Source organism: Anguilla anguilla, chromosome 10 (assembly GCF_013347855.1).
Source record: "Anguilla anguilla isolate fAngAng1 chromosome 10, fAngAng1.pri, whole genome shotgun sequence".
NCBI classification, from domain to species: domain Eukaryota; kingdom Metazoa; phylum Chordata; class Actinopteri; order Anguilliformes; family Anguillidae; genus Anguilla; species Anguilla anguilla.
In genome coordinates, this window is record NC_049210.1 from 16,953,079 (window position 1) to 16,980,803 (window position 27,725).

Here is a 27,725-nt window from a genome sequence, read left to right on the forward strand (position 1 = left end):
ATGTATATGTGTACTGTACATAATGTATATGTTTATGTATATTTGAAAGTGTGTGTGTGTGTGTGTGTGTGCAGGAGTCTGGCTCACTGATATTGTCAGTTTGGATCAGAAGTGTATCACTCTCAGCCATCATCAGAGGTTGTAGATTGGTCACCATCCGGTCAATGCTCTCTACCACTGCCATTGGTCCATTTACAACCTGCAAAACAGACAAATAAACTTCTGACCTCTTCAGCTGTCACCTGAGGGATGCTAGAGGGCTGGGGGAGGTGATACAACTGTTATGTTGTTCATGACAGGTTAGACATACTGTAAGGGCTTGCTGTAATATTGAAAGTGGGTATGAATGAAGTTCTCTATTTTTTTCTCTCTCACTTTCACTCTCTCTTTCTCTCTCTATCCCCCCCCCCCCGTCTCTCTCTCTCTCTCTGTATGTGTGTGTACTGATTTGTCATGTAGCCTTGTCTCTGATATGAATTAAGAATATTTTGCTATGTAAGCAATGTCTGTTGTTATTTTCATGATTTGTAAATGCATTTGTTTCAGGGCTTGTGCAGATAATGGGTTGCTTTTAAACAACACAGAACCTTCTGTCAGTGCTGTTCCTATTTCCATTATTCAAAATAACGCTGTGACAGAAGGATTTGTTTCACATATAAAGTACCATACTATACGCTAAAATGCATTTATATACAATTTATATGTATTTACATTGTGGATTACCAAGATCATATTGAGTTGTCTCTCATATCAGTCATTTAAAAATGTATAGTTTATTACACAATGAAGGGAAAATGGTGTCAGCCTGCTTTCAGTCAAATTCTTCATCACTGGGAGCACTCTTTTGCATTTACTGCCCTCTAGTGGGGAAATGTAACATGCTTCCTGACCAAGGCTGTGTTCTGGCTGTTTTACCATGGCGGGGGTGTCTGAGGTGTTACCTGCGTGATGGCATGCCACGTGGGAGCCTGTTCCTGACTGACTATCCTGTCCGCCACGGTGACGAAGTGGCGAGTGAGGGCGGCGGCCTCGTGACTCTCGTTGGAGCGCGTCGGGACCTCCGCCGCGCGGGCCAGGAACTGCACCAGGTGAAGCACGTCGGCGGGCTCCAGATCGCCCGGCGACTCTTCCAAGGCCTGCCTGGAAACGTCGAGCAGGCCGGATACCTGACCCCAGGTCAGCTCTTGAGGCTCGTCGGGGATCAGCCCCTCTGTAACCTGCGTCTGCCACCAACAGAGGGAGCAGTTGTTTAAAACACAGGTGTCTAAACTTTCCAGGCCTAAGATGCAATTTTCTGTAACGCACCCCGTTGAAACATGCTGATGTGTGATCAAAAGTGGAAATTCAATTGTTTATAAATATATGTTAAAGTACCTCCATGGAGACTCGCCAGAGTGTTTTATTTAGAACAACGCAATTGTCCATTATAGGGATTTTTTATGATCAACAAGTACTCTTGTAAAGATTCATATGTTGGTTTTATCCCAAATTTAGGAAACAACCGGTTTAGAACAAAATGTGGATAATAGACTCATGCTGTGAATGAAAATAAATACTGTCTCATGTTCAGTGGAGCTTATTTAAAAATGAAAATCAGTAAAATTTTTAAATGATAAAATAATCCTCATAACTGCTTTAAATTATGCCCTGGCAGAACAGCCACATACTAGTCATTGCAAATGAAGGAATGGATTGATCCTGACAACTGCAATAAGTCGCTGCACCTTCTGCAGTGAGTTGAAATGTAGGGGAGGGATGACAGAGGGATGAATTTGGGGAGGAGGAGAAATGTTATCAAGGGCTGACGTGACAAGCCACAAGACTGCCACACGTTTGCACCATTGGAACAAATATTTCTCAGCTCAGGCTAACTAAACGGACACTGTTATAAATCTCCAACGCTGAGTCTGTGCTCGAGGCTGTGAAGTGAAGACAGAAATGAACCTGGGTAACGTACCAGGGTGCTGTTGGAGAGCTGCATCAGGTGCTGCATGAAAGGGCTCGGCTTCCTGTCGTGCGCTTCGTTCAGCTCCTTCATCTTCGCGAAGCGTTCTGCAAGACACCACGACACGTCCGCACACTTACCATGCTCTGAACGCGTGCCAAATGTGCACCGGGTAACTGCCAGGTGCACGCTGCACAAACGACAGTGGTGTACGCCAAACACATACTACACACAGGTTCAACACAAACCAAGCAAATAGCACCGAATAAAGAACAAATGCTGGACGAACGTCTAACACACACACAAAGCCAGTATTCCAGGCTAGACAATGAACATCAAGATCTGTTATGCATTACAGATGCCTGCGCTTGTGCGTCAGTCTGTGTTTGCTGTACGGATCAGTGCCTTCGTTTTTGTGTCCAGGGCTATGTCTATGTTTATATGTTACGGTATGTTTTCTTGTCTATAGTTTGTGTCAGTTTCTGTTTCAGACTGTCAGTGTGACTGATTAAATGCACAAAATCCTGACCTCAACCCCATCCAACCTCTTTGGAATCAACACACTTGTCCCTGGCTACGGTTATACACATGGTTGTACGTCGCTCTGGATAAGAGCGTCTGCCAAATGCCTGTAATGTAATGTAATGTAATTTGGAAAGCCAGGCCTAATCGTTCAGTCAGTGCCCGACCTCACTGATGCTCTTCTGGCTGAATGGAAGCAGATCCCTGCAGAAATGCTCCAACATCTAGTAAAAAGCCTTCCCAGAAGTGTGGAGTAAAGGGACTCCATATGTATGGACATAATTTTGGATGAGATGTCAGGTGTCCACATACTTTTGGCCATATAGTGCATCTATATACATATATATATATATATATATATATTTTCTTTATTTAACCAGGTAACAGCACGTGGAGGTGCTGGTAATTACAGGTGCAAAAGTGTAGACGTATGCAGGTATGGAGTAAAATGTACAGTGTGGGGAAGGAGAGGTGCACAGGTGCGGTGCTGCGGGAAAGCAGAGGCGTCAGGGTTTGGAGAAGCAGGCATAGCGGTCTCAGCAGCAGAAGCAGAAGAGGTGTGAAGGCCTACGGGTGCGGAGATCAGGAGGCGCTTGACTTCAGAAGCGGGTGTGGCGAGCTCAGGCGCACGATGGTGGGTGAGCCGTGCATAGATGTGGAGGCGCGTGTGAGTAGGTGTAGCAGACTGCAGCGCAGGAGAGCGGAGGCATAGCACTTACCTGTGCTGGTGGTGCATATGAAGGGCAGTGTGTCTGTGCAGGGAACAGGGGTGTAGCGAGGCTGTCCTGAGGAGGACCCCTTCAGAGCCTGGCACAGCTTGGCTTTTTTCTGCTTGTAGAAAGCTGCCCCATCAAGAGAACAGATCGTACAGCCATCATTACCTTCAGCAGAGCTAGCAGAACAATATAACACCCTTCATGCATCTTACATGTAGTCATTTGTAAAAATAGTAAAACTTTACATGCTATTAAGATTTATACACTCTTATGCACAAATAAGATTGAGCGCAAACATTTGCACAAACATTATGAGTGGTGATCAGGGATATAAAGAGTGCATACCACAATGTGTCATTCTCAAAGCCTTTATAAGACAAGCTGATTTATCATAGAATAGGACAGCAGTAGTGTCAATTTATTATTATTATTTTTATTTTTATTTTTTATTATTATTTCTTCAGATACATTGATTATAGCAGCCATCTCCGGGGCTCGGCAACCATTTTGCCCCAGAATGCTCAATGTCATCAGGAGTGGAGGAGTAAGGGTTTTTTTTAGCTTTCATCCTAATAAGATTTCCATTCATCCAGCTAATGTGATTTCATGTGTACATGATCCCGCCATTTGCTTTGACAAGAAGACATTTCCCAACTCTCTTTGAAGTTCTCTGATGGAATCTGCAGTTTATCACTGAGCGGCAGTTGTGTAATCACTCATTTTACATCAATGGGAACTCGCACCATATCTGCACTGGAAAGGATGAGCCTCGTTTGAAAAATCTTATTTATCCTTTGCCATGAGTGAAACTAAGCTGAGGAAAGACACTTTTTTCCCCCGTCCAAAGCTATTTCATTTTGATTAATGTTTTTTTAATTTTTTTTTTTTAACCTTTTTAAGGCCCCACTGTGTGGTCTGCCTTCTAAAACTGAAACAGCCAGTTTCCTGTTTTACAGTAAGCCAGGGGTCCTGGTCAGTGGAGTCATCACTGGGAATCTCCCACAACCCTTCCCACAGTTAAAAAAAACCTCTGCCCACTCCCCTGTCCCCAAAACCCATATCCCAAAGTACACCTATTCACAATTCACACAAACTGCTCCTAAATGCATGTACTCGTTTAGCAAGTGATCCAAAATTACCCAGCAGCCAAATGGCTAAATCCGGTGGCATGGTGAACAGTTTGAAAATTGCTTTGATGAAGAAAATACATTTGTTCCATTAACTGAAATGGGTTTCTTAAAAACAAGCATATGATACAGGAATTCCGGAAATCATTTCATTGCATTCCACAAAATTTCAACTACAAAAGATTCTGTAGATACATATATAGATTTTAACCTAAAACTTATCACCTTCTATGAAATGAATAAGGAAGGTACGGCTATATTTCCAGAATATAGAAGACATGGTCTAAAACACCTTAAAAAAAAAAAAGAAAGAATTTTCAAACAATTCTTTAAACAGCTTGAAATGCTCTCGGAACCCTAACACTTGACTTGAAACAATTAGCACACAAAAAACCTTTTACAAAATAAACAATGTTCTCCACTTGATTGAAACTATAATTGAAAAGTTTTACTCAAGGTCAGATTCAGGCACAAAGTTTAAAAACAAATTCAGTACAGTTTCCATAGTAATGTTTCTTGTATTTCCAAATGTCAAGCACTCCCTAGCAGTTGAATTCTTTCAAGAATATCCTGTACAGACACTGTTTTCATCATTGAGCAAACAGCTGTCAGTACCTTATCATAAATACTGTATGTTCACATTTTCTTTCAGAATACTATTTTTCCTGAATTCTTTTGCACTGTTACTTGGTCATGGCTGCACAGGCTTTTGATTAATCGGTCTGCTGTATGGAGAAATCTTTATTTGGAACAAATATATTTATTTATTTTGTTAAACTTTTACATGACAGTTCTCTTGTTCAGCCAAAAGGTCACAGGATGGTACAAGACCATACAGTAAGACACATCGCGGTAATAGTGTTCATGTACAGGTCTGTGACTTATACATGTCAAGTAACTCAAAAAATGTGTTGCCATCCAGGGAATCAAGCTATTTAACAGGCTATTTAGGTAGCAGGCCAGCTCATGTGTTGCTTTCCAGTTGATTCCATCAATGTCTCCTCAGTTCAGGTGTTTGGTTTTAATGCAGTAGCCTAGCTTGGTCATGAAAGGTATCCAAAGCCAAGAAACTAAAAAATACAGGTTTCATATAATGATAAGACATACACTTTAAAAAGGTACTTTCGTTTGCTGGAGAATTTTGCTGGTTTGATAAGGCAATAGTGTTCATTTTTCATTAATTATTTAAAAAAGGTACAGAGAAGGGTATTTTGCAGCAAAATGTTTTTTGAGCATGTTCTATTGGATGAAATCACATGCACACATCGTTATGTCAAATGTTACCAGCGTGCCTTGCAATTATCTACTATGGACAAGTGTATTGGTTTTGGTTGAAGCAGACATTGAAGAATGGGGACAACTGATAATACGGAGATTAGGGGCAGGAAAAATTAAAATAAGAAGATGAAGAAGAAGAAATAAGAAACACCGAAAAGAACCTATGTGGCCATTTGATGAATCAGAATTCTGTGCATTTACAGTTCAGCAGGTATCCAAGCTAATGACCGTAAGACAGGGATACACAACTCCGGTCCTGGAGGGCCGATCTGTGTGCTGGTTTTTGTTCCAACCGGTTACCATTTCTTAGAGCTCTATAAACTATGCTGCTTCACTCCTATACTTCAGCACAGTGAAATCTCTAGGATACACTTGCAATCTGTGGCTGTAGCTGGTGCTTATACACATGCCAGATCAAGATATGATTGGGCCAATTCAATAAATGTTGGGAAATGTTGGCACAAAATCCTGAAATGGATTGGCCCTTGTTGTGCGCCCCTGCTGTAAGAAGTGAGAATGTGTAATCATTGTCAAAATCAAAATAATATCTCTGTTATGAAGCTTTTTGGCAAATTACTATATATCTTGATATTAATGCATTCTCTGAAATAGCTTAACAAGTGATTTTCAATCAGAATCACATAATATAGGCTGTTTACATTAAGTAAGTGCAATCATACGTGCACAACTTGTGCATGACCTCTTTTAGGAGCTAACTCAATAAAAAAACAAAAAAAAAAACAGTACTCAGACAAACCTATGCTTGTGCTAAATATTGCTCCAAATTAAAAAAATAAATACAAAACAAGTCACACCAAAAACTAATGCATAACTGTCAAATGAAAATTGTTGCACATTGGCTTGAAGACACACCATAAAAAACGTAAACAAATTCTCCCCTGTATGCAATATTTTTTTTCAATAGCTTTTTTTTCAAATATTGAGTCCGTGGGATATACAGACAGAAATTGTGCTTTAAGAAGGCATTTTTTATGTTAATTGTTTTTTGTGTGCCTGTGTTCATTCAGTGTGCACTAAGTCATTTTTCCATGTATTTCCTTTTATGTTAGTGTGCATTCCTCCTGGAGGTGAGGGATGAGTGAGTGGACAGATGAGACTTTGATTGTAAACACAAGACCACAGCAAAGCTAAGAATCCTCCATAGTATGCCTTTAAATGACAGAAAAAGACCCTCAAGAGAAATAGATTTGTTCATTAAAGATACTTAGAAAAGGTACTTACACGGTTTCAAAAATGTTGGCAGCACATGCAATGTTAACGGTAATACAAATGAACACAACTTGAAAAACGTAACTGTGATATAATTGTGACAAAGATTTAATTAATAATAATGAGCAAGGATTGTTAACCATGTTTCTACAGGCAGTTTCTGAGCAGCCCACACAAATCTGCTGGTTGACTGTGCATAGAAGAACATATTTGGTATTAACTGACATGTATGTGCTTCTGGTATAATCCCTGAAGGATAGCTCATTGCTCCCATCCTCCATGTCTGCCAAACAGATATGTTGACTACATGCTGTGTGGTTATGCAGTCAACTAGCCAGTGTAACTGCTCACTGCATCCATCCCATTCCTGTTCATTTTCATTGTGACATTTTGATCCCTTATTGAATACAACGCTAAGCATGTGTGACTTATTCACGTTGGGCCTGCCTTGGACATTCTTATTGCATTGGGCATTCTTAGAAAAAAAAATTGCTCAGAGGGGTATACTACAAAGGAAGCTTAACATGCCCAGAGTTTCTTTGCATTAGCTGGCTGTTAGCTATTATGCTCGACCAACATCACAACAGTGGTTATGAACTTGCTAAGTTAATGCAGGCTTTGATAATCAATCCATGCATTTTCTAACCCACTTATTCCTGGTCAGGGTCACAGGGGGGCTGGAGCAGATCTCAGCATACATAGGGTGAGAGGCAGGAATACACCCTGAACCAGTTGCCAATTCATCACAGGTCACACACACCATTCACACATTCATACCAACAGGCTACTTAGAGTCTTCATTTAGCCGAACCTGCATGAATTTGGACTATGAAGTAAACCCACAAAGAGGGCAAGCAGACTTTAGACAGCAAGGCTGGGATTCAAACTCGGAACATTCTTGCTATGATGCGGCAGTGCTACCCACTGTACCTCAATAAATTAATCAAATAAATAAATAAATAAATAAAATACAAAATTGGGGGTCTAAACAACTCTCAATTTTCTCCAGGAATAGAAACACCATTGTCTAAAGGAGCTGATTGGTCAAAGGGAAGTGCTTTTATGCATTGCAATTCATTAGCCAGAACATAACCAGGCCTGGATCAGGCTACTCGCATCTTACCATGGCAACATACGCTGAGTAAAACTGAGTCTGTCATGATATGGAAAACCCAGGATTAAAGCTGAATTTAGCACCCCATAATCTTGCTTTGTAGTATACCCCAAATTATGACTACCAGCATAAATTATTTTATTATTTACATTATCTACAGTTTATGAACACAGGCTATAGAGTTGACTTAGGCATTTTTTTTTGCCTTTTCCCACCTGGCTCATAAAAAATCTGTGCAATAGAAATGCACTTGTGTGGCTGCCTGAAGCTTCAGCAGGAACAGGGGATAGGCCAATATCTCCCCCCAGAACAAGCTGAGGGCCTTAAGTAGTACTCCATGTCTGCAACCAGCCACCAGAAGGCCCTCTTCACCCAGTCTGTTTGCCTTTCTGGCAAACTCCAATGCAGCAGACCACTGACTAGCTCTACAGGTTCCCCTGCCTTTAGTCTGCATGAAAATTCAATTAAGCAAGACTGCAAACACAAATGTAATTTACTGCCAGGCTATGAACTCCACAAAATTTACTAATACTTAACACTCCTGATCTCCTCAACAAAACTGGCTATGTCAGCATTGTTGCCGATCAAGGGGCCCTCAAAATACAGTCCCTCTGACCCTAATGCAACAAGAAAAAAGATTTAAAAGATTCAGCGGCGGACACTGTTCGTTAAAACAACTACAAGTAACTTCTTTGTGATTGTGTAACGGTCTCAAATTAATATTGATGCCTCTATATGACCGACATCAGCAAATGAGACCATCAGCAAGCAGATTGGCTATTTATATGAAATGATTCTAAATGCTGGTCTCCAGGTCAGATTCCCTGCAAAGTCAGATGAAACACACTGACTAGAAGAGCTTAATCACACACAGCTCATCGCTGCACATCCTGAAAACGGCTGTCTTTCACTCTCTGCTTCAAAATAAATGCATGAACCAGATCAAGATCATGACAAGAGGCAGTGGTGCTAATTATTTATATTATTAATTAATATAAAAGAAAAATGTTGGCACATGCGATTGCAAATGTAGTAGGGCTAATTATTTAAATCTGCATTTCTAGAATTGCAGTGCCACTAAATCCTTTACAAATAAAGGTAGAGGCAGGATACAAGACTTTATTCAAGTTGCTTTTAATAAGAAATCAAACAAGGTCTATTAAAATATTTTAAAAGCCTTACAGGCTGAAGGTATATGTGTTTGCATTTTTACTACAATACTACTTTACTCTGTTACTGTACTCTATACATTTAGGTGTCCACTACACCATCGGCCTCTCCTCCTCCTCAGATTGTCACCCACCTAGCATCTATTTCACCACGCTACAACAGATTGCTGGTTGGTTTTCTTTTCATTTAAACAGTATTTTACTTTACCATGCAACTGTATTGACAATTTGTGTCTTCCTCTGCTTTGCATCCATCAACCATTTCTTCCACAGAATGCTGTATTTTGAGTGTTTGTGTCTATTGCATTATTCAGTGTTTTTGATGATTAGTCAAGCTGGCCGTTACGGAGTTGACCCGTTTCTCTACCGTTCAAAAACACGAAAAATTAGACGTTGCACGTATAACAATCACTGCATTTCATGGCCTTTAATCTCCCTCACACTGCCACCTACCCAGCATCTGTTCAAAATCGCTACAACAAACATCTCTTTTTTCAAATAGTAGTGTCTTTACTACAATACTGGCATTACTACTTAAACCGCTCATTACTTTACTACACCACTGCAATAGCTGCTCAAAATCGCATGACACATTTGTCTTCATATTGCATCTCAGCATTTTATCAACCAAGTAAGTTTTCCCCAGAAGAGAAGGGGATTGATCTTAGAATTGTATAGAAACATTAATTTAATCAATAATTATAACTTACAGGAAATTATTATAGGCCATTGATATGTGTGTGTCGTTCCATTTTATAGCACAATAAAAAATACAAATACTGTGTCTGTTAGATTATTTTTTCAGTAAAATACTCCCAGCTAGCTTCTGCTTAACTTTCGGGTGACAGATGTTTCCCTTGGTGAACTAATTTAAAAGACAGACAAGCTGCAATTCAAAAGGAAAAAATAATGACAATCCATCATTGCATCATGGGCTTTTTACATATGCACATACTGTAAAAAATAAAAACCACAGGCTTTTACGTGTTGGATACAAAAGCACACCAATGTACAATGTTTTTTTAACAAGCAAAAGAACGGTGGGCACAATAGTCAGTATTTGATTGTGTTGGCAAATGTATACTTTTGGGGTGTGGTCAAAAAGGGGTTTTATGAACACTTAAAACATGCAAAGAATGAGAAAACAGGTAGGTCCATGCTAATAATAATAGTAATTATTATTATTATTATTATTTGTATTTATATAGTGCCTTTCCAGAACCCAAGATTGCTTAACAAAGAGACAAAAGGATCCAAAGTGATCTGGAAGCACATCAATTTAAGGCTGAGTAATCTCTATCCAGCACTACAATCATGACAAACCACTTCTTTTTAAATGGGCACACCTGACTAATGAAGGATGCCATAAAGATATCTTCTGCATTCTGAAATATGCTTCGGGTCAGCCTAAGCCTGGATATATTTTGATTTATAGTTGATCTTCCCCAACCAAAACTCTACCCAATATGAAAATGCATTTGTTACTGACAACTCACAGCAGGGATGCATTTTGGCTCAATACTGGTGCTGTTAACAGCTGGCAGCCTGACCAACCAGACTGTTTCAAAGCAATGCTGCCAAGGCAAATTAATCAGCCAGTCTAGATCAGCTGATTGCTGATGAACTTCACTGTTAACACGATTGGTCCCAACTTGTTTACAGGATGTATGTACAGTTATCATTTGATGAACAGCGCACATGTACTGTATATGTAGAGAATAAGTACCCCTGTCAATATCTTTCCTGAATTTGGTGATTTAATATATAATACTATATGTATATAAATATTTACTGTTTCTTCAAGAAGAATAAAGTAAATCAGCTTCACTCTGTATTAAGTGTGATCACTCCCACAAGCACATTATACATCCAGCCACAGTGGTGATAGGATCTCCTGGGCGGAGAGTCATAAATCAATGCAAGCTCACCTGGGCATTGCAGCTGGACTGGGATCTGTCTCACATTAGGGTAGAGGGTCATGTTGCTGATCCTCCAGGCAAACAGTGGGTCTGGGGTCAGTTGGGAGCAGGTGTTGAACTCCAGGACCTGTCTCTCCCCAAGCATGGTATCCCAAATTCTCAGATCCGTAATGTTACCCACAAAGGGCTCAGTGAAGTCTCCCCCGAACGAGTCCTGGTCCTGCCCTATGATGAATATGCCCTCCCCATGGATGTCCCTGGGCGTGTCCTCTCCGGACCCGGCGTCCCGCATTTCCCCGTCCACGTGGATGGCCCAGTAGCCATCCCACTTGCGCCAGGTGACGCACAGCTGGTGCCAGCCGCCGTCGTTGGGGAAGGAGGCCTTGTAGGGCCGGTGCTGGCCGTGCACGATCAGCGCCAGCAGGATGCGCCCCGCCCCGTCTACCCGCCCCCGCAGTTGGAACTCATTGGTGAACACCCGCGCCGCGTAGCTGAAGACCGTGGACACCTGGTCGTGGCGCGGGTCCCACTGCACCCGGACGCACACGCTAACGGCCGACAGCGGCTGGAACTGCAGGTCCAGACGGGCGTAGCCCTCTTGGAACTCCCACGGGAAGGTCAGGGCAAGCAGAGACACGTCTGCGGAGGGAAGGAGCGCGTTAGCTTTTGTATAGCGAATTCGGAACTGACCGAGTACGCTTGGGTGAACTGTGCAAATGCGTAAACGTCTGTCTACTTGTCCCTCGTGCTTAACCGTCATTACAACAGCCTCCAGTCTGTAAGCAAGGATTTTCAAATTAAATAGACCCTGTTCCCATAGCAACATAGACAACCTGTTCCTGTCTCCCTTCTACCCACTGGATTGACTCTGATAACAAGACTGAGCAGTAATATCTCACGCTGCTTGGAGACTGCCGGCATAGTCCTGGTTAGCCTATCGGGGTCTCTGACCCACACAGACTTGTCCAGCCCCGCCTCCTTCAGCAGATTCAGAGTGCCGTTCTCCTCCCTGTGGTGCCCCATGGTGGCCAGAGTGCTGAACTGCGTCAGACAGAAGCGTTCAGCCTGCCAGAAGTCCAGGGAGATGTTTATCAGCTGGAACACTGTCTCCAGGGTCTGGAGGGTTGCCTGGGGTTCATCCACACCTTTCAGTAGGAGCACCAAATATAAATGAACAAATGTAATTGCAATTGAAGATTATTTGGAGTTGTGTCCATAATGTTGTTGGTTCAGATATTAAATGTTCCAGTGAACCTTTGACTAAAACAGTTGACCTGAACTGAATCTCACCCTGAACCGAGTGAACATCAAGCTGTAAAAAAAGCTAAATTTTAGATATAGGCTCTGTAAGTTGATAAGGCTGCTCTGCTAGGAAAACTTAACAAATAAGCAATTGCAATTTTCTTTGTGTGATATGAATATTAATTGTATTACTGATTTTCTTTATTACTTAACCAGGTAGGTCAACTGAAAGCGCAAGTCTTATCTGTAGTGATGACTTGGAGAATTAAAGTTTTAGAAAAATGTGACAGACTGTATAGCCAGTCAGATGTAGAGGAATAAGAACTGACACTACATACAGCCACTCAGAAGAGCTTAAAAGGAAATAGTGGAGCACAGTGAAACTTTCAGAGCGCATTAAATCTGTTCCACCTACCTCTGTCTGTCCAAGATCGCACAGGTTCACTGCTGCAAAGCACCTTTAGCCAAAGAGACGGGGAAAAAGGCACTGTGAATACCAGACTGACGATGGCCCTTTCTTCTGAACAGAGATGGTGTGTCTGAGTGTGTGAGTGTGTGTGTGTGTGTTTGGGGGGGGGGGGGGGGAGCTGTGAAGCAGACAAACATTTTTTTGGACAGAAGTAACAGAAACAAGTCCAGCGTATCAAACTAGATGAACCACATCAAACAGAAACCCCTTGGTTTTAACACAACTTAGCATTTTACAAACTATCCCTTCGATTAAAAAACTATTGAATTTTTACAGCACTAAGGAAAGCTTGGTGCATAGCTCACACAACAAAGTGATAGATCATTGATTGCAGTGAGAGATGTATACTTTACCACAATGAAATTCACCACTGAGGCAATTTTCAGCCAGACTCCTGACATGGTTATCATTTGGCGTTTCAGAGCTGAAACAAAGCATATCGTTTATTTCCCTTTGGACAATTATATGGTGTATCATTCATGTCAGGATATCCTAAACATTCCCATCTGTTCCGGACAAAGATAATCCGTCATTTAGACTTAAGATGTAAGTTAGTATTCTACCTCAGTAACATGCAACTTATTAATATATAGACACAGAGCTTAATTGGAGTTGGCAGAAAGTAAATGGATTTTGGTAGTCTGTAAGAAAAAAGCAGCATATCGCTATGATTTTCCATTAATTATTCATGATTAAAAAATTCTCATCTGGAAAGCAGAACATGTAGACTTACCCGCTGACATAAATCCATGTGCCCAACGCTAACTGGATCGCACAGAAACAAACAGCCGTCCAGCGAGCTGAGGAAGGTCTTGCTTTCCCCCAGAACTTGTCCGCCGTGTACTGTGTGCAGCGTCCAGCATCCACAGCCGCGGTCAGTTCCCACAGATGCGTCTACGGTCAGAGCACAGTCCTCCACCCCTCCATCCTCATTTTCCCACTCTACAGGACCCACTGCCCTGTCTGGCAAAAAACCACTGCTACCAAGTGGGAGGTGAAATCAGACCTTTTCTGTACCCCCCCACCCACCCACACACACACACACACACACACACGCACACACACACACCACTTGGCCCTTGATTCAGTAGCCTCTTTGTCATGCAAATGGGGCCATTTTTAAAAGAAGGCTTCTTGCGCAAGCAGTGTCAGGCTTTGGCATATAGAGTTCATCAAGGACCTGGTGGCAGCCAGAGCCGACCAGCCTGTGTGTTATTTACGTCCCAGTTTCCCTTCTCCTTACACAATGCAGACGTGCTCTCTTAACACTTCCTCCCCCATTTTAAACCAATACAGAGGGGGGGCATCAAAGTCTTCTCATAACAAGAGAAAAAAACTGTACTGTATTCCTCTCCCCCCAAAAAAACATGCACAGGATTGCATAATATTTACAGTATCAGCTATAGTGTTCCCTGGCAGCTTTTTTACCATAAAGAAAGAAAGAAAGAAGAATATGAAAAAGGTATGAAAGAAAAAATATAGCGCTCTAAACTTTCTGAGTGTGTCTCTTTGTGGAGAGTTTCCATGGTAGGGAGCCTCACTGTGCTGAGATGGAAAGAGGGGTACTCTTGTTTCTTATTTGTTTTGGTCCCTTTTTGAAGGGTTTGGCCTCTCGTGTACCCCTAAGCACATACAAATCCACACACACACACACACACACTCACTCACAGACGCATGCACACGGGCCTAGTGGACCTTTAGACAAAATGAATGACATCACTAATGCCCAAAGTACAAGAATCCGTAAGACAAACAACCCCATTAGTATTCTTCTGAGCACAATCACGCGCCTTGCCAACTATAAGGAGTTTGATTCTCTCGACAAAGAAACATTAGATTTGATAAACTATGCAACCAGTTTCTGTCTACTTGAGGCATATAACAACTCATAAACTTCACGGGAAAAAAATCCGAATAGCACACAGATTTCTGGTCATTTCATTAAACTGCATTTCCTGACCTAAACCTCAACCCAACCTAGCTTTCATATGATATGCCTGTCTGCTATTTTTGGATAATGCTGACAAAACCAGTGGTAGTTTTTGTGCTTTTTTGAAAACAGATGATGATGGCTGATGGCTTTCTATTAAGAGACGTTAATAACAATCCAAAGAAAGTAATTAATAAATTTAGATTTTATGGCATAACATGGTAGAACAAAAACCTCAGATGAGGTCACGCAAATGTCGCTTGCTCAGCTAAATTTCTATGCAACAAATAGAGCCCACCCCCCAAAATAGAGACTGTTGACCAAGTGCTACAGTAAAAGTGATAGATGTACTGAGATCAATGTGGGTGGGGGAATTTTAACTGAATTAATTATCTTTGCTTCCTGCCCCGAGCTCCCTGCCCCCTTCACAGAAGCCTGACACTTCAGTGTGGTCAGGATTCCTGGACACCACTCCCCCCCCATATGCCGAACACTAGTATTTATGGTTGGCTTTTGTTGGCCGTTGGGTGACCACTTCCCGCCTCCTTGCATTGTTAGACACCAGCATTGCTGCCCTGTCCCAATTCAGCTCTTATAAATTCCCCAGCAATGAAGACCTCATTCCCATGCCCCCTGTGATCAGCCCCAAACCTGCCCACGTCAGCAGTGTAACCTGATCTTAACTCACGTAATAATGCAAAAAATATAGCCGAATGCTGAAATACATTTACACCTACGCCATGAGCAGCATTGCCTGTTGTATGAAAAACATTACCATATAGGAAATTAGCTAAGAAGGCAGAAATGTTGCTCGCATGTATGGCATGATGTTAAATGGACTCCAACTCACCATTCCTCTATTTGCAAGGACTGCTGACTCAGCTGATGATGAAGGCACTGCAATGTCGCTACAATGTAGTGGAAATGCTGTAACACCGACAAAACATTCCAGTAACATTGTGAGCACATTTTGTGTTAGCTATGTTACTATCTGTTCTGACTACACGCCTAAATATGACTATATATGTTCATAACTACATGACTAATTTCAGCAAAGTCTTTCCTATTTTGTACTACGGAGACAGCTTTTAGTTTTCAACTGCCCTCAGAACCCCTCTCAATCTTTTCTCCTCTCTCTCTATCTCCTTGTCTCACTCTCGTCCTCACTTTCACCTTCACATCATCTTCCCGAAACCGAAATCCCCACTTTACTTCTGCCAGACGCAGAACTTGCACAGATGAAGCGTAACTGACTGCTCTTCCCTGAGAGCCAGGGGAACATCACAGCAGGGGCCGCACCCTGAAGTGCGCTGACCGTACGCCCGCTGAAAAGACCAACCGCAGTGAACCGCAGTGAACCCCACAGCTGATCTGCATGACTCACACAGCACAACTGCACAATGAGCGGTGAGTCTGCACGGTCCCACGCGCTTGTGCTCACAGAACAGCAAATTAAGCGCCACATTCACAAAGAAAAGAAAAAGTGGATTCTTCCTCTTCATGTGCAGCTGGGGGTTTTCAAACTTAACCCTGGGCCAGCTGTGTATGCAGATTTTCATTTCTACCAAAATTACAACACCGTATAATTAATGAATTAATTAATTCCTTCATTAATTAATTGTTCTAAATCAGACACTTAATGTCTACTGAAAGATTATTTGTGGCATTATGGTAAACATAGCTATGTATACAGTGATGGATACATTTTCCAAATTTACATCCTAGGACTTTTAATCAATATGATCAGCTAATCAGCTAATGCTAATTATGCCTTTAAGAAAAATGTTACATTTCTGAACTGATGCACTTATAGACTAATATGTGAAATCACTGGGGTCCTAAATGGTGAAAATATGGTCAAGTGGCCACTGAAACTATTTTTTTAAGTCCAAAAATGTCCAAAAATGTCAAATCTGCATTATGTGGGAATGATTGGAATTTCAAAATTCTGTTAGAACACACATTTCCAACAACCCAAATTGAAGATATGGGATATGCCAAAAATCAGCAAACACTGTGGGATTGAGTTTGAAAACAACGGTCGTAAAATTCTACAGGTAGACAAGAACAACATGATGTTGCCGTGGTTACATTTAAAAAATGATTTTTCTTTGATCCTTCTTCTTCGTCTTTTTCTTCTTATCATTATTATTATTATTAGTATTATTAGGCCTACAGGCCACCCATCCGAGCAGATGATGAATCAGAGGTTCCATATGAGGCCGTGGCAGAGGCAGATTTCATCTAATGACTCATTCGTAGCATCGGCATGCCAAACTGCCACGCAATGAATCATTGAGTTGTAAAAGCGGCATTGGTCAACACAAATGTGCCCCATTAGATTGGGACAAGCGGGAGGCATTGGAGCATTTTCAAAGGGCTCCCCGAGCAACAGACGGCCGCAACATGAATACAAGCCAGGATAAAAAACAGCCTTTTAAATGCGGCATTGTCCACAGGCGCAGGCAGGACATGACAAGCGGACTGAACCTCTGAAGCAGACCTCGGCACAGACCGACACTTTCTCCCCCGCACACAGCAAAACGTTCAGTGTTAAACCGACTCGCTTAGAGTACCTTAGAGCACATATGGTCCCAATTTGACTCATAGAAAACACAGAATTGATGTAGTCGTATTTTACTGTGTAACTATTCACGTATACAACAGCCTTTAGCTTATCTACACTTCTCTTTCAGTGTGGAATTAATGAAGCTGAACATTGTCATCAGATTATAAGTTTACTTGACCTTTTCTTAAGAATGTGAAAAGGTTTGTTTTTCTGTAATAAAAGTAGTGTGTGCACGTGTGTGTGCGGACGCGTGCGTGTGGATAAAGGCCTCTTCACTATGTATTTGATGGCTGTCTAAAACAAAAATCAGCTGCCATAGAAGGCAGCAATTTTTTCACTATTTTCACAGTTTTACACACTTATCCTTCATAGGTCCCTAACGGAAGTAATCAAAAATGGCTAAGATGTTTTTGGGTCATCAGTATAATAGCTTGCCAATGGCTGGCTGTATTCTGGGCAGAACTTATACTGTCCAGGCTGAGTCATTACGCACACACGGCGGGTCTCATTGGCTATACTGAGGGACCGCTTGGCCAGGACTCCTCAAAGAAGCGTGTAAGTTGGCTCATCTTGTTTCAGAGAATCTATATAAATCAGAGATAATAACAGTCCTGTCCGCACAATACTTTCAGCATGTGTACAATGGCAAAACAACAATGATAATTTCTCGGTGAATGATGGACTTTTTTTTTTTTTAGATGTTTCTCTGAGTTAACATGTTTTGGGGACTAAAACTGACTATGAATTTTGTATACTGGATTTTTGCCATGATAAGGATACCAACTTTTCTGTGATCTATGTCGTCTATCCAAAACACATAGAAGGGGAGGGCCCCCCCAAGCTTGGCTAAAACCTTGGCATTGTAAAATTCTTTATAGAGATAGAACCGTGAGTTTTAACACTTCAAATGGTTTATCGTGTAACCAAATTGATTGAAAATTTCACCATAAAAAACAGAATGAATGCAAACTAGGGCCAGAATACGGGCTGGTACGATAGGGGTTAATACACTGGAATAATGCATGCAATGATTTTGAGCCTCATTGAGCTTTCCATGAATTAGCCAGTGAACTTTCTAGTAACCTTTTTAGTTTTCTGTGACGTCATTCTGTAGCTGATGATTGACATGTTTTTTATTGTCAGGGCAACATCTTCTGTATAACACATTGTTTTGTCTTGAACTGCTAATAGTCTTAGAATTTGTTACTGTGGCTGTGTCTCAAACAGAATGCAGCTGCACTGATGTGGACATCCTTAGAAGTGGCTCCTTCTGAATCTAACAAAAAAGGAACCTCAAAAGGCAACAAATTTGGGACACAATTTGAAGGCGGGATGATGTCACAGAAAAGTAGCATGCTGGGTAGTTCATGGAAAGCTCACCGAGGCTTAAATACATTATATGCATTAACTAGTTTATTAAATAATTAAACTGTATTTTTAAAAATATTTATAAACTATGACAAATGATTGAGTTCACAGTATGCTCACACTTGTAAATGAGCTCCTCTGTTGCCACCACAACAGCCACTTTGCTGTTTTCAGCAGGCATTACTTTAGCAGAAGTAAGTAGCCTGAAATAATCATGAAGGCCTATGGGATATCTTACCTGGTGAACAATACATCCAATACATCCAATGCTGCCTTCAGTATTGTCTGAAGGTAACCTAGCAGGCACATTTTCTTCTGCTGACTTTCGAATGAGATGTACCTTGATGCCTTCCCCTCTTTTGAATGCTGTGTTTTTGCCAGTTGAGATGCAGTCTGTGACTGGTTAAGGTCAGTTGCACACCTGCTGGTGATTGCAATTAGCTTGAATTAAAATCAGGTGTGTGAGGAGCAGCAGGGAGGCCTTTTGTAAGAAGCGGAATTGAGATGTTTTTTTTAAAAATCACTCTGTAAGGCAAAGTCATTTTCACCTTTATCACTGTTAGTCGCTAACAGTGAGACAAACCTGGGATTGCTAGCCAGGCTATAGTGCAGACACCCCCCACCCCACAGACACAGACCTATTCACACGCTTACGTACAAACACAGAGTGATCATTTCTGCTATTCTTCATGCATCTGATGTGGGATGTTAGCTTGCACACAAAAACAAACTGTTGATATTTTCTTTGTTCTTATTTTTATTTTATTTTTTAGCTTATTTTGTTTGTTACAGGGGGTATCTTTTGCTCGTCGCCAATCACAGTTTACATGATGTGTCCTAAAGAGCAGCAGTTAGCTCTGCCATTCTCAAAATTGATTGCTTACAGATGTAAAACAGGACCCTGCTACAGTTTAATGCAGTTAAAACGTCAATGAACACAAATGATCTCTCCTCATCATTTTCTCTCTTTGTTTTGAACTCATAAAAATAATGTTATAGTCCCTAACCGAGGTCCTAAGGTTGCCTCTCCAAACAATCAGGCCTTGCTGTCTCTTTAAGGCATCTGTTTTTGTGTTCAAAAGTCATTTCTCACTCTCTTGCTTTGCTTCAATTAAAATGCATCTCCATGCCAGGGCAGGCTAACAGCTCCTTTTAATCAACATTAGCTCACCATGTGTCCAGAGTGAACAAAAAAGGGAAACATAGTTCTAGCTTTCCCACTACAGGAAAAAAAGACATAAAGTGGTTAAGTTAATTGAACCCCCCGACTTCTTCTTCTGGAGCCATTGCATCCATTGCCACCCAGCACATTTCCATGGCAACTTGAAAGTTCTAAGAATGGCATGGCAACGTCAAACATTCTCTGGGCCCACATTATTGGAGACAAAGGGGCAGTGACCTCTGTGTAGTGCAAGGAGGAGGTTCTTTCCCAGAAGTACCAGCAGTGTGGAGCAGTGAATTCTGGGATAGAGCAGTCCCGCTGTCATTGTTTTTGCCATTAAAGTTTTTCTGTCTTTCATCGTATGCCTGTAAAATCTAATTTCAGCCAACATAGCAAGCTAACCAAGAAAAATATGAGAGGTATTTGGAGGTCATTGCCTGACAAATTTCATCTCTGAAATAATGTACTTTCTCCAAGGACAATCTGAGGCACGTTATCAAGGAGAATAGAGCAAAATTCTCTCATTTCCTGGACTACAGGTGCTTAGAACAGGTCCAGGGCAGAGACACTGCTATTGACCATTGCAGTAGCCAACATAGAGACACGTCCAAGTCGGTGAGCTAGGTCAGAACATCATCGATCGCAAGGTGGATTTCCTTGACGCCCCCTGAGAATTTCCTCAGCATGCTATCATTCACAATAAGAGGAATGCTTTGATCTGGGCGGCCACTATTACATGCTGAGTTGTCCTGGAACTTCCACTTGAAGCGATGATGTGCTGTGCTGACATGTAGGGTGAGGATCATGTACAGAACGGTCCACCGTTGCCTGCCGAGGTTTAAACCTGGGGGGTCTACGGAGGGATCTTGCCCAGACAATGGATGAGTTCCAACCGCTTATTTTTTCTCCTTTCCTTGTCTCCTTTCCTAGTATGGAAGGCCAAACGGGTCATAAATATGTGAAATTGATGTCTGGAATCACGCATTGTCAATGTTGGCTCATTCCATTTGTTTATCTTATATCCTTGTTTCCTTTCTTTGCTCCTATCCAAACCCATCAGAGGATGCAAGGATAGGACACGAGGATGGAGAAATCGAGGAAACAAGTATAAAGCAATTGGAACGTCCTTGCTCTTTCAAGCGTCAGTTTGAAGCCATGTCAATTACAAACATAGCAGATGGGGAGAGGTGGATCCACGGCTCGATCATTATATGTGTTATGTATTATTACGTGCGTTTCCTCACTCAAGAATTCTTTGGGAGCCTCCTAGCTCCTTGAAAGGACCTTGGAAACAAAGGACGAATAGAATAATAGAAATGCATCAAAGTTGACAATATGTGATTCCAGATGTCCATTTCACAAATGTTTGCCTTCCATACATGAAAAGGAGGCAAGAAAAGAAAGCAAGGAGGTTAGAAATGAGCGGTTGAAATGCACTCAATCATAGAGTCAGAGCCATCCTTCCCACTAGGCAGATACGATTTCAGAAATAGTTCATTATTTGAGTGTAGGTACAGCATAGTGAAACGCTACATTCACTTTGCTATTTATCTATACTTGTTTAGTTAGCAAGCTATAGGCTTGTAATGTCTGGTCCGAGTGGTCTAATTGATGGGAGAAATATACCGGTAGTTTGTAATGAATCTGTGCGTCAACATGGTTCGCCATCGGTTCCTAGGGGGACATTCATGATCTGTCCAGTCCCAGTGATTCCTACTAGAAGGCAATACACCTAGTGGAAATTCAGTGACAACACAGGAAGCATTCTGAGACAAGCAACTCTTATAGTCAGACCACAGGAGCAATGGAAGGGTGGAATTCAGGTGGGTCTAGAACTCAGCATACATCAGCAAAGAGACACTAGTGCACCTGAAGAGAGGTGCCCTAAGGAAGACAAGTAGACTTCCCAGAATCTTTACTTACTTCTATCGTCCGGCCCGCAGGCTGGTATCTTCAAGATAATTATGTTTATATGATGTATAATCTAAAAATATGCAATGAACAGCAAAGATTAAGTTTGCTTTTGAGTGTACTTGAGTCAAAGGATTATGCTGTACTGCTCAACTATACTGCTATATCATTTTGGCTCGCAGAACTTGAGCCATATACTTCCCATCCAGAAACTCTGTGACTACGAAACCCAAAAATGAGGGCATAAATGCACATAACACTGATAAAGTTATCACAAGGTCTGCGAGGGCAGGTTTTCTTGAACTATGCAGGTAGCCACCTGGATGGAAGGTGACGAACAGCCTCCTACTGAAGGTAATTCACTCGAGGAGAATGAGCACACATAGGGGAAAGTCATTATATGCGACCCCCAATGCGGCCGCCCAACGAGATTTGAGTGACACAACAGGATCTGTCCCGTCCTCGGGCTTTCTGAAATGGATCTTTTTCCAGAACAGACCCAAAATAAAATAATAAATAAATAAATAAATAAATAAGCTGGTGAAATGGACGAGGAGCCGGGCGCTGTTGTAAATCTGCCGGGGGGAAAATGGCGGAACGCTTCCCTCGTAAACAAACATTCCTGCCACGCCGGCCTTTCGGAGCATGTTTGTCTGCCCTAATCTGGCCTCGGCAGACGCGCTTTATGGCCGACCCTCCAGCCCATCACTCAGGGCCCCTGTCTGCCGAGGGTGACGGCTCTATCGTCTCCACGGCGACGGGCTCGGAGGCACCGCCATAAACGCTGAGGGGAGGAACAAAGGGGCAGGGACGCGGCCAAAAGACGGCGCAAGGAGATGGCCTGGCGCACCCCCCCCCCCCACCACCCCCCAACCTCAACCCCAGTACATTGTGGGCAAACTGGGTCACATTGTAATCTAATTCTTGGAATTATTGGAATCTCATTTCTGCAATAAGAAGCATAGCTGATTGGAAAATGTGTATATTTTGTCAGTTTCTTGCCTCTTCTCAAATGTGACAGTGTGAAGCTGGGGAGTTGGTCAAGAAGTAGCAATGAACAACAAAAAAAGTACATACCATATAGAAAAGAAGCAAGCTACCATTGCTTTGTAATCACAGATGTAGGTCAGATTAAGCGTCTTTGAGTTCATGAAAAGCGCTATATAAAATAAATTTATTATTATTAGGTCTGTTTATTATGAAATGGTACTAAACAGCCCAATGAATATACACATGGAGCTCAGAAAAGAACACACAATCAGATGCTACTTCTATTCCTTAATTTATGCACACCAATGGAATCTTACTGCATTGTTACTGTACCAGAAGACTATACCAATGAAAAGAAGTGGCTGTGTGTTTTGCTTTGCCACTGATTAAATGCTCGTCAACATTTTGGACACTGCTCTCATACATTTATTTTTATGCTGCGCACTAAACAGTCAGAAATCCCTCTTTTCTATGCGGTTTGTATGTGTGACAATTCACTTTTACTGCCAGATGGGGCTTCTACTGCAGATGGAGGATATCTTAAATATTTTGAAAATGGCCTTGCAGTATTCTGGAATGCACAAAAAATCCTTTGAATTTTGGCAATTATTTGAATGATGATGATGATGATGATGATGATTCTGACTTGTTATTTTGTTACTGTATGTAGCAACAACAATAATAATTATAGTCAACATCATATCCTAATAATAAAAATGTTTTGTTTTCAGAAGCCCACACATACACAAACTACCCATCACAGTGAAAACACAGCAGTTTCCTTAAGTCACAAACACTTAATCCCTTTGCAGGTTTAGTAATTTGCACATTTCATTTACTGGCTGGAGATCTGAGGAAATATAAAACAGACCGAAATATATAAAGAAAAAATAAGAACTATTCTCATGTGCTGATGTGGAATAAAATAGAGGAAGATGGAAAGTTTTATGATCCCAGTCTCTTGACCTTTAGAAAGACACACTTCTCTTTGCCTGCACTGGCAGCTCCGATTGAAGGTGAACCATTGTCGTTTTTTCCAGACAGGAACGCAGACCTCTTTGTTGCACGTTCAAAGCTTTCAAATGTTCAAACTCCATAAACCTCACATTTATCAAAAATCAATTGAAAGAAAAGCAATAGAGGAAATGAAAATTTGTGGGGGAAAAAAGAGACTCTTTTTCTCTCTATATGCGAGTTCATCCAGGTCTCCTTTATACGCTTGTGGTAAAGGCCTTTGAGGTTTGGGGGGGGGGGGTATGGGGTGGGGTGGGGGGATGGGGGGTAGGGGTGAGGATAAGTGCTGCCTCAAATAAATATCTGTCCTCTTTTTCCAGAAAACGTTGGCATTTGTGTTTAAAGCTGAAGGGCCATTTTGTTTAATATTGAAAGTTTAAAAAGGTACTAAATTCAGAAAGATACTTTCTGTCTACTTGGCCACAAATGTGACAGGTAGAATGCCACTTTGTATCCAAGTGAGGGAGAAATGTTTCCTACCAGTGTTCTATAATTTTTCTATTTTATTAAATATTTTTAAGGACGGGATTTCATTTCAACACAGCTGATAGGCCGTTGAAAAAAAGAAGTTATAAAGATAGTACTTCAGGAAAATTGGCAAAGCAGTTCACTTAATTGCTCTGAATTCATCTTCAAGGCAGCTGCCTATATACAAAATATGAATGATTTTGATGAATAACATCTTTAAATATATTTTTAAATGAATCAATTGAATAGGTTACGCTTATGTATATTATGAAGATTTGCACCGTACACCAATATGCAATAACTTTTTTTACCTTACCTAGCAGGGGTATTAGGTACAGGTACAATACACCAATTAGAGGTATCAATGCTTTTTATGGTCCTTTTTACAGGAGTGCAAATGAATAAAATGAATACAAATAATAAGCTTGTACATCAAATAGTCTATATGAGTGGTTATTTAGGTGGCGTACAAAAACTAGAAAACAATGAGAAAAAAGCGTATTTCAGAAATTTCAGAAGTCAAATAAAAACAGTTGCTGAAGTACCTCAGTAAGGCCACTGCCACAGCATGTGGCCATTAAGTACGTAGACTACTCCCTTAGCTATCTACATACCGGCAGATAATTTTGATGAACCGTGTGCATTTGTAGCAAATTTAGAGACGGAAGAAGGGAGAAATTGAATTAAAAATGAATTCAGCTACAAAAGGATGCCTACGGCGGGCACCGCCAGTGCATGTCCCTGTGAACATACCCGTCTGAATCGCCCGTCATACTGTATCCCGCGCTACACGGAGAACAGGAACGGCTCAGAGATTCCCTTTGACATGCTGACACCATGTGGCAAGACTGTCCATACGCCAGGCCCTCCTGCGAATCACCGTGACGACGCCAACAGCTGCCTGTCCCTACACATCTACAGCACTGAGCACACCCAGGAATAAACCAGATGACTGCACTGGGAAGCACTGCTTCTTGTACCCTGCTTAGAGGCTAAAAATAACGTGTGAGACTGGTAAATAAGCAGGACAGGAATCCTTTTTTTTTTCAAAAAAAAAAAAAGTGTTTCAACCAGGAAGAGAGAAAGGAGAAGCTGTGGAATAATTTGTCAACGTTTCCTCATCAAGATCTGTCTGGTAAAATCTCTGCTGCACCAATTATTTTGAGGCAGTGGAAATCCCTGTGCCCTTTTTTAGCAACATCCCTCCTTGTGCTCGACACCTCAACGTTTATCTTGGTACTCTAAAAAAGCTGCAAAGCTATTGATCACTGGGGACAGCTGAGGCCTCTGGTCTAGTTCATGCTAATTACATCAGCCACCCCCAATTTAAGCACAAAATCTGTTTTCTGAGTGGCGAGAGAGTGGCTACTTGGGAGGACTGTCTGACAGCTTCTGAGAGCTTCAGGAAAATACAGACTGGAGGAATATCATATTTGCATTAAGGGACAGAAAGACAAACAGACAGACTCCTGCCATTTCATTGGTCTGGCTATCATTCTTTTACCTCTCATTCACAGAACCAGTGACAGTTCTGAAAAGAAGAACACACACGTACACACACACCCACACACACACACACACAAACAAACACACATATTTGGCTCACCTGCTCATTGGATGCATTGTGCAAGTGCATTATGAACCAAGGAGCCGCAAGCAGCAAACACACACACACACACACACGCCCCCCCCCCCTCCCCCACATACACATATGCACATACACACGCACACAGGTGCACACACACACACACACACCGCTCCCCCCCACACACACACACACATATGCACATACACACGCACAAACGTGCACACACACACACACACACACACACACACGCACACACCATTTGTAGCTGAGAGGTGTCTGTCCCTGTCAATCTAGAGTAGAAATGCAAAGCCCGAAAGTGACTTATCAACACTTCATTATTTCACTCTTTCTGTCTTCCCTTTCCCCATCTCTTGTGTTCTCTCCCTCTCTCAATTCTCAAGTGTGGAAAAGCTGTGACTTCCTGGAGGATATGCTCATTGTTATCCGAGTAAAACTTCATGGGTGCAGCTTTTTCTGCAGTAGGCTTTTCAGGTGGGTTCTTAGGGCAAGATAACCGATCCAGTTCCTAAAATACATTAAACAAAAACTCCATTTGAAGATCATTTACACATTCAGTATCATTACACATTACTGGAAGCAGACAAAAGCATACATTTGCTGATATCAGTATCTTTATATCAGCTGGTGCTGTTTAATATGATGTGCTGATGCATTTTCAGTCACATTTAAGACTTTTGACTAATTTTATATGAACCTCCATGATGGAATAAAATTCCCTGCAGGGAATGAAAAGCATGCATAGTAATTCAGAGTAAAACAGATAGGATTTTTATGTACAGTGTTTTAGCCGCCATTTTGATGATACTGGGCAAAAGTGTATTTATGGTTTTAACACTTTCCTTTTATTCAAGGCTTGTCTATTCCCTTCAATAAAACCTTTTGACCTTGCCTAAAACTGGCAGAACAAAGACCACAAAGTGAACATTATTGCTTTGAGTTGAATAAGCCTATTGTGAGTGAACAAGACGGAGTCAGTTGGGAACTGAGTGGCCATTTACATGTGTAATTAACATAATTAACAGGATTCATTTCATCTGGGCATCTTCAGAAGACTTAATTTAAAATGTGTAATTCCACCCATCACATTCAGTAAGATAAATGTTGCAGTATGATACAAATTGCTAATACAATATGCTTCATCATCTTTTTGAAATAGCTGTGGAGCACAGTACTGTAATGATAGTATGTTGATTATCATGAAATTTTAAAATGTGTCATATAGGAGCCTGGGGTCTGATAACACTCAGTTGGTGAATAAAAGGGGACTTGCATATCCCAGCTATGTGTTAGGAGAGAAAAAACACCTCTAAAATGGTTCATTAGGAAGATCACAAGGGAGATTTTCTGGACTTTAGGAGCGAAAAAACAGAATTGAGAAAATTGAGTCATGGGATTATTGGCCACTAATCTATGTGCTGTTAAATTTGGAGATGGGTTTCTCTGAGTTTCAACCACAATATTTTATGATTTTGAATATAACAGGACCAAAAAAACATCATTTAAAATGATAATACTGGTAGTAAACCAGTATGATAATTCTATAGCGTAATTTTACTGTGTTTGAAAGATAAAACATCAAGATAAATTTAATTTATCATCTCAGCACGGATTTAATATAATTTAAGAGCTGTTTATGTAAGAAAACACTAATGTCACTGACCTTGTGAAAGCTGTTAAAGTGTATTATAGTGCATTTCTAATAATTCAACTGAAACATTGTGCAGATGCAATAAATGTGCAACTTCTCACAAGTTTTTAAAGTTGAAGAGTTCGACAATCCAGTGGGCTGAATTTCGTACTTAAATATTACGGGACCAGATGTGATAATGAAGGAAGCAGTTCTGCGGTTCTTTTGTCGAACAGTTATACGCAAACACCTCGTCATTTTGATCTGCAGGCAGACTGGAGGTGAGCATCATTATAACATCTCCCGAAAATCAGATCAGTCTCGGGCACCATCGCTGCCTTGATCC

General features: G+C 41.3%; 1 protein-coding gene across 1 annotated transcript in view; it reads right to left on the bottom strand.

Annotated features, from left to right (window-relative positions):
* The window catches only part of adgrd2 (adhesion G protein-coupled receptor D2), a 36,523-nt gene extending 22,795 nt beyond the window's left edge, over positions 1 to 13,728 (bottom strand). Inside the window, exons 1-9 of the mRNA XM_035379294.1 lie at positions 13,465 to 13,728; positions 13,085 to 13,155; positions 12,678 to 12,720; positions 11,920 to 12,165; positions 11,030 to 11,659; positions 3,187 to 3,309; positions 1,958 to 2,052; positions 942 to 1,223; positions 88 to 199 (exon numbers count right to left, since the gene is read on the bottom strand). Coding sequence (XP_035235185.1) covers positions 88 to 199; positions 942 to 1,223; positions 1,958 to 2,052; positions 3,187 to 3,309; positions 11,030 to 11,659; positions 11,920 to 12,165; positions 12,678 to 12,720; positions 13,085 to 13,155; positions 13,465 to 13,474 — 1,612 coding nt within the window. The 5' untranslated portion in view covers positions 13,475 to 13,728. The remainder of the gene's footprint in view (positions 1 to 87; positions 200 to 941; positions 1,224 to 1,957; positions 2,053 to 3,186; positions 3,310 to 11,029; positions 11,660 to 11,919; positions 12,166 to 12,677; positions 12,721 to 13,084; positions 13,156 to 13,464) is intronic.
* Between the last annotated feature and the right edge of the window lie 13,997 nt (positions 13,729 to 27,725).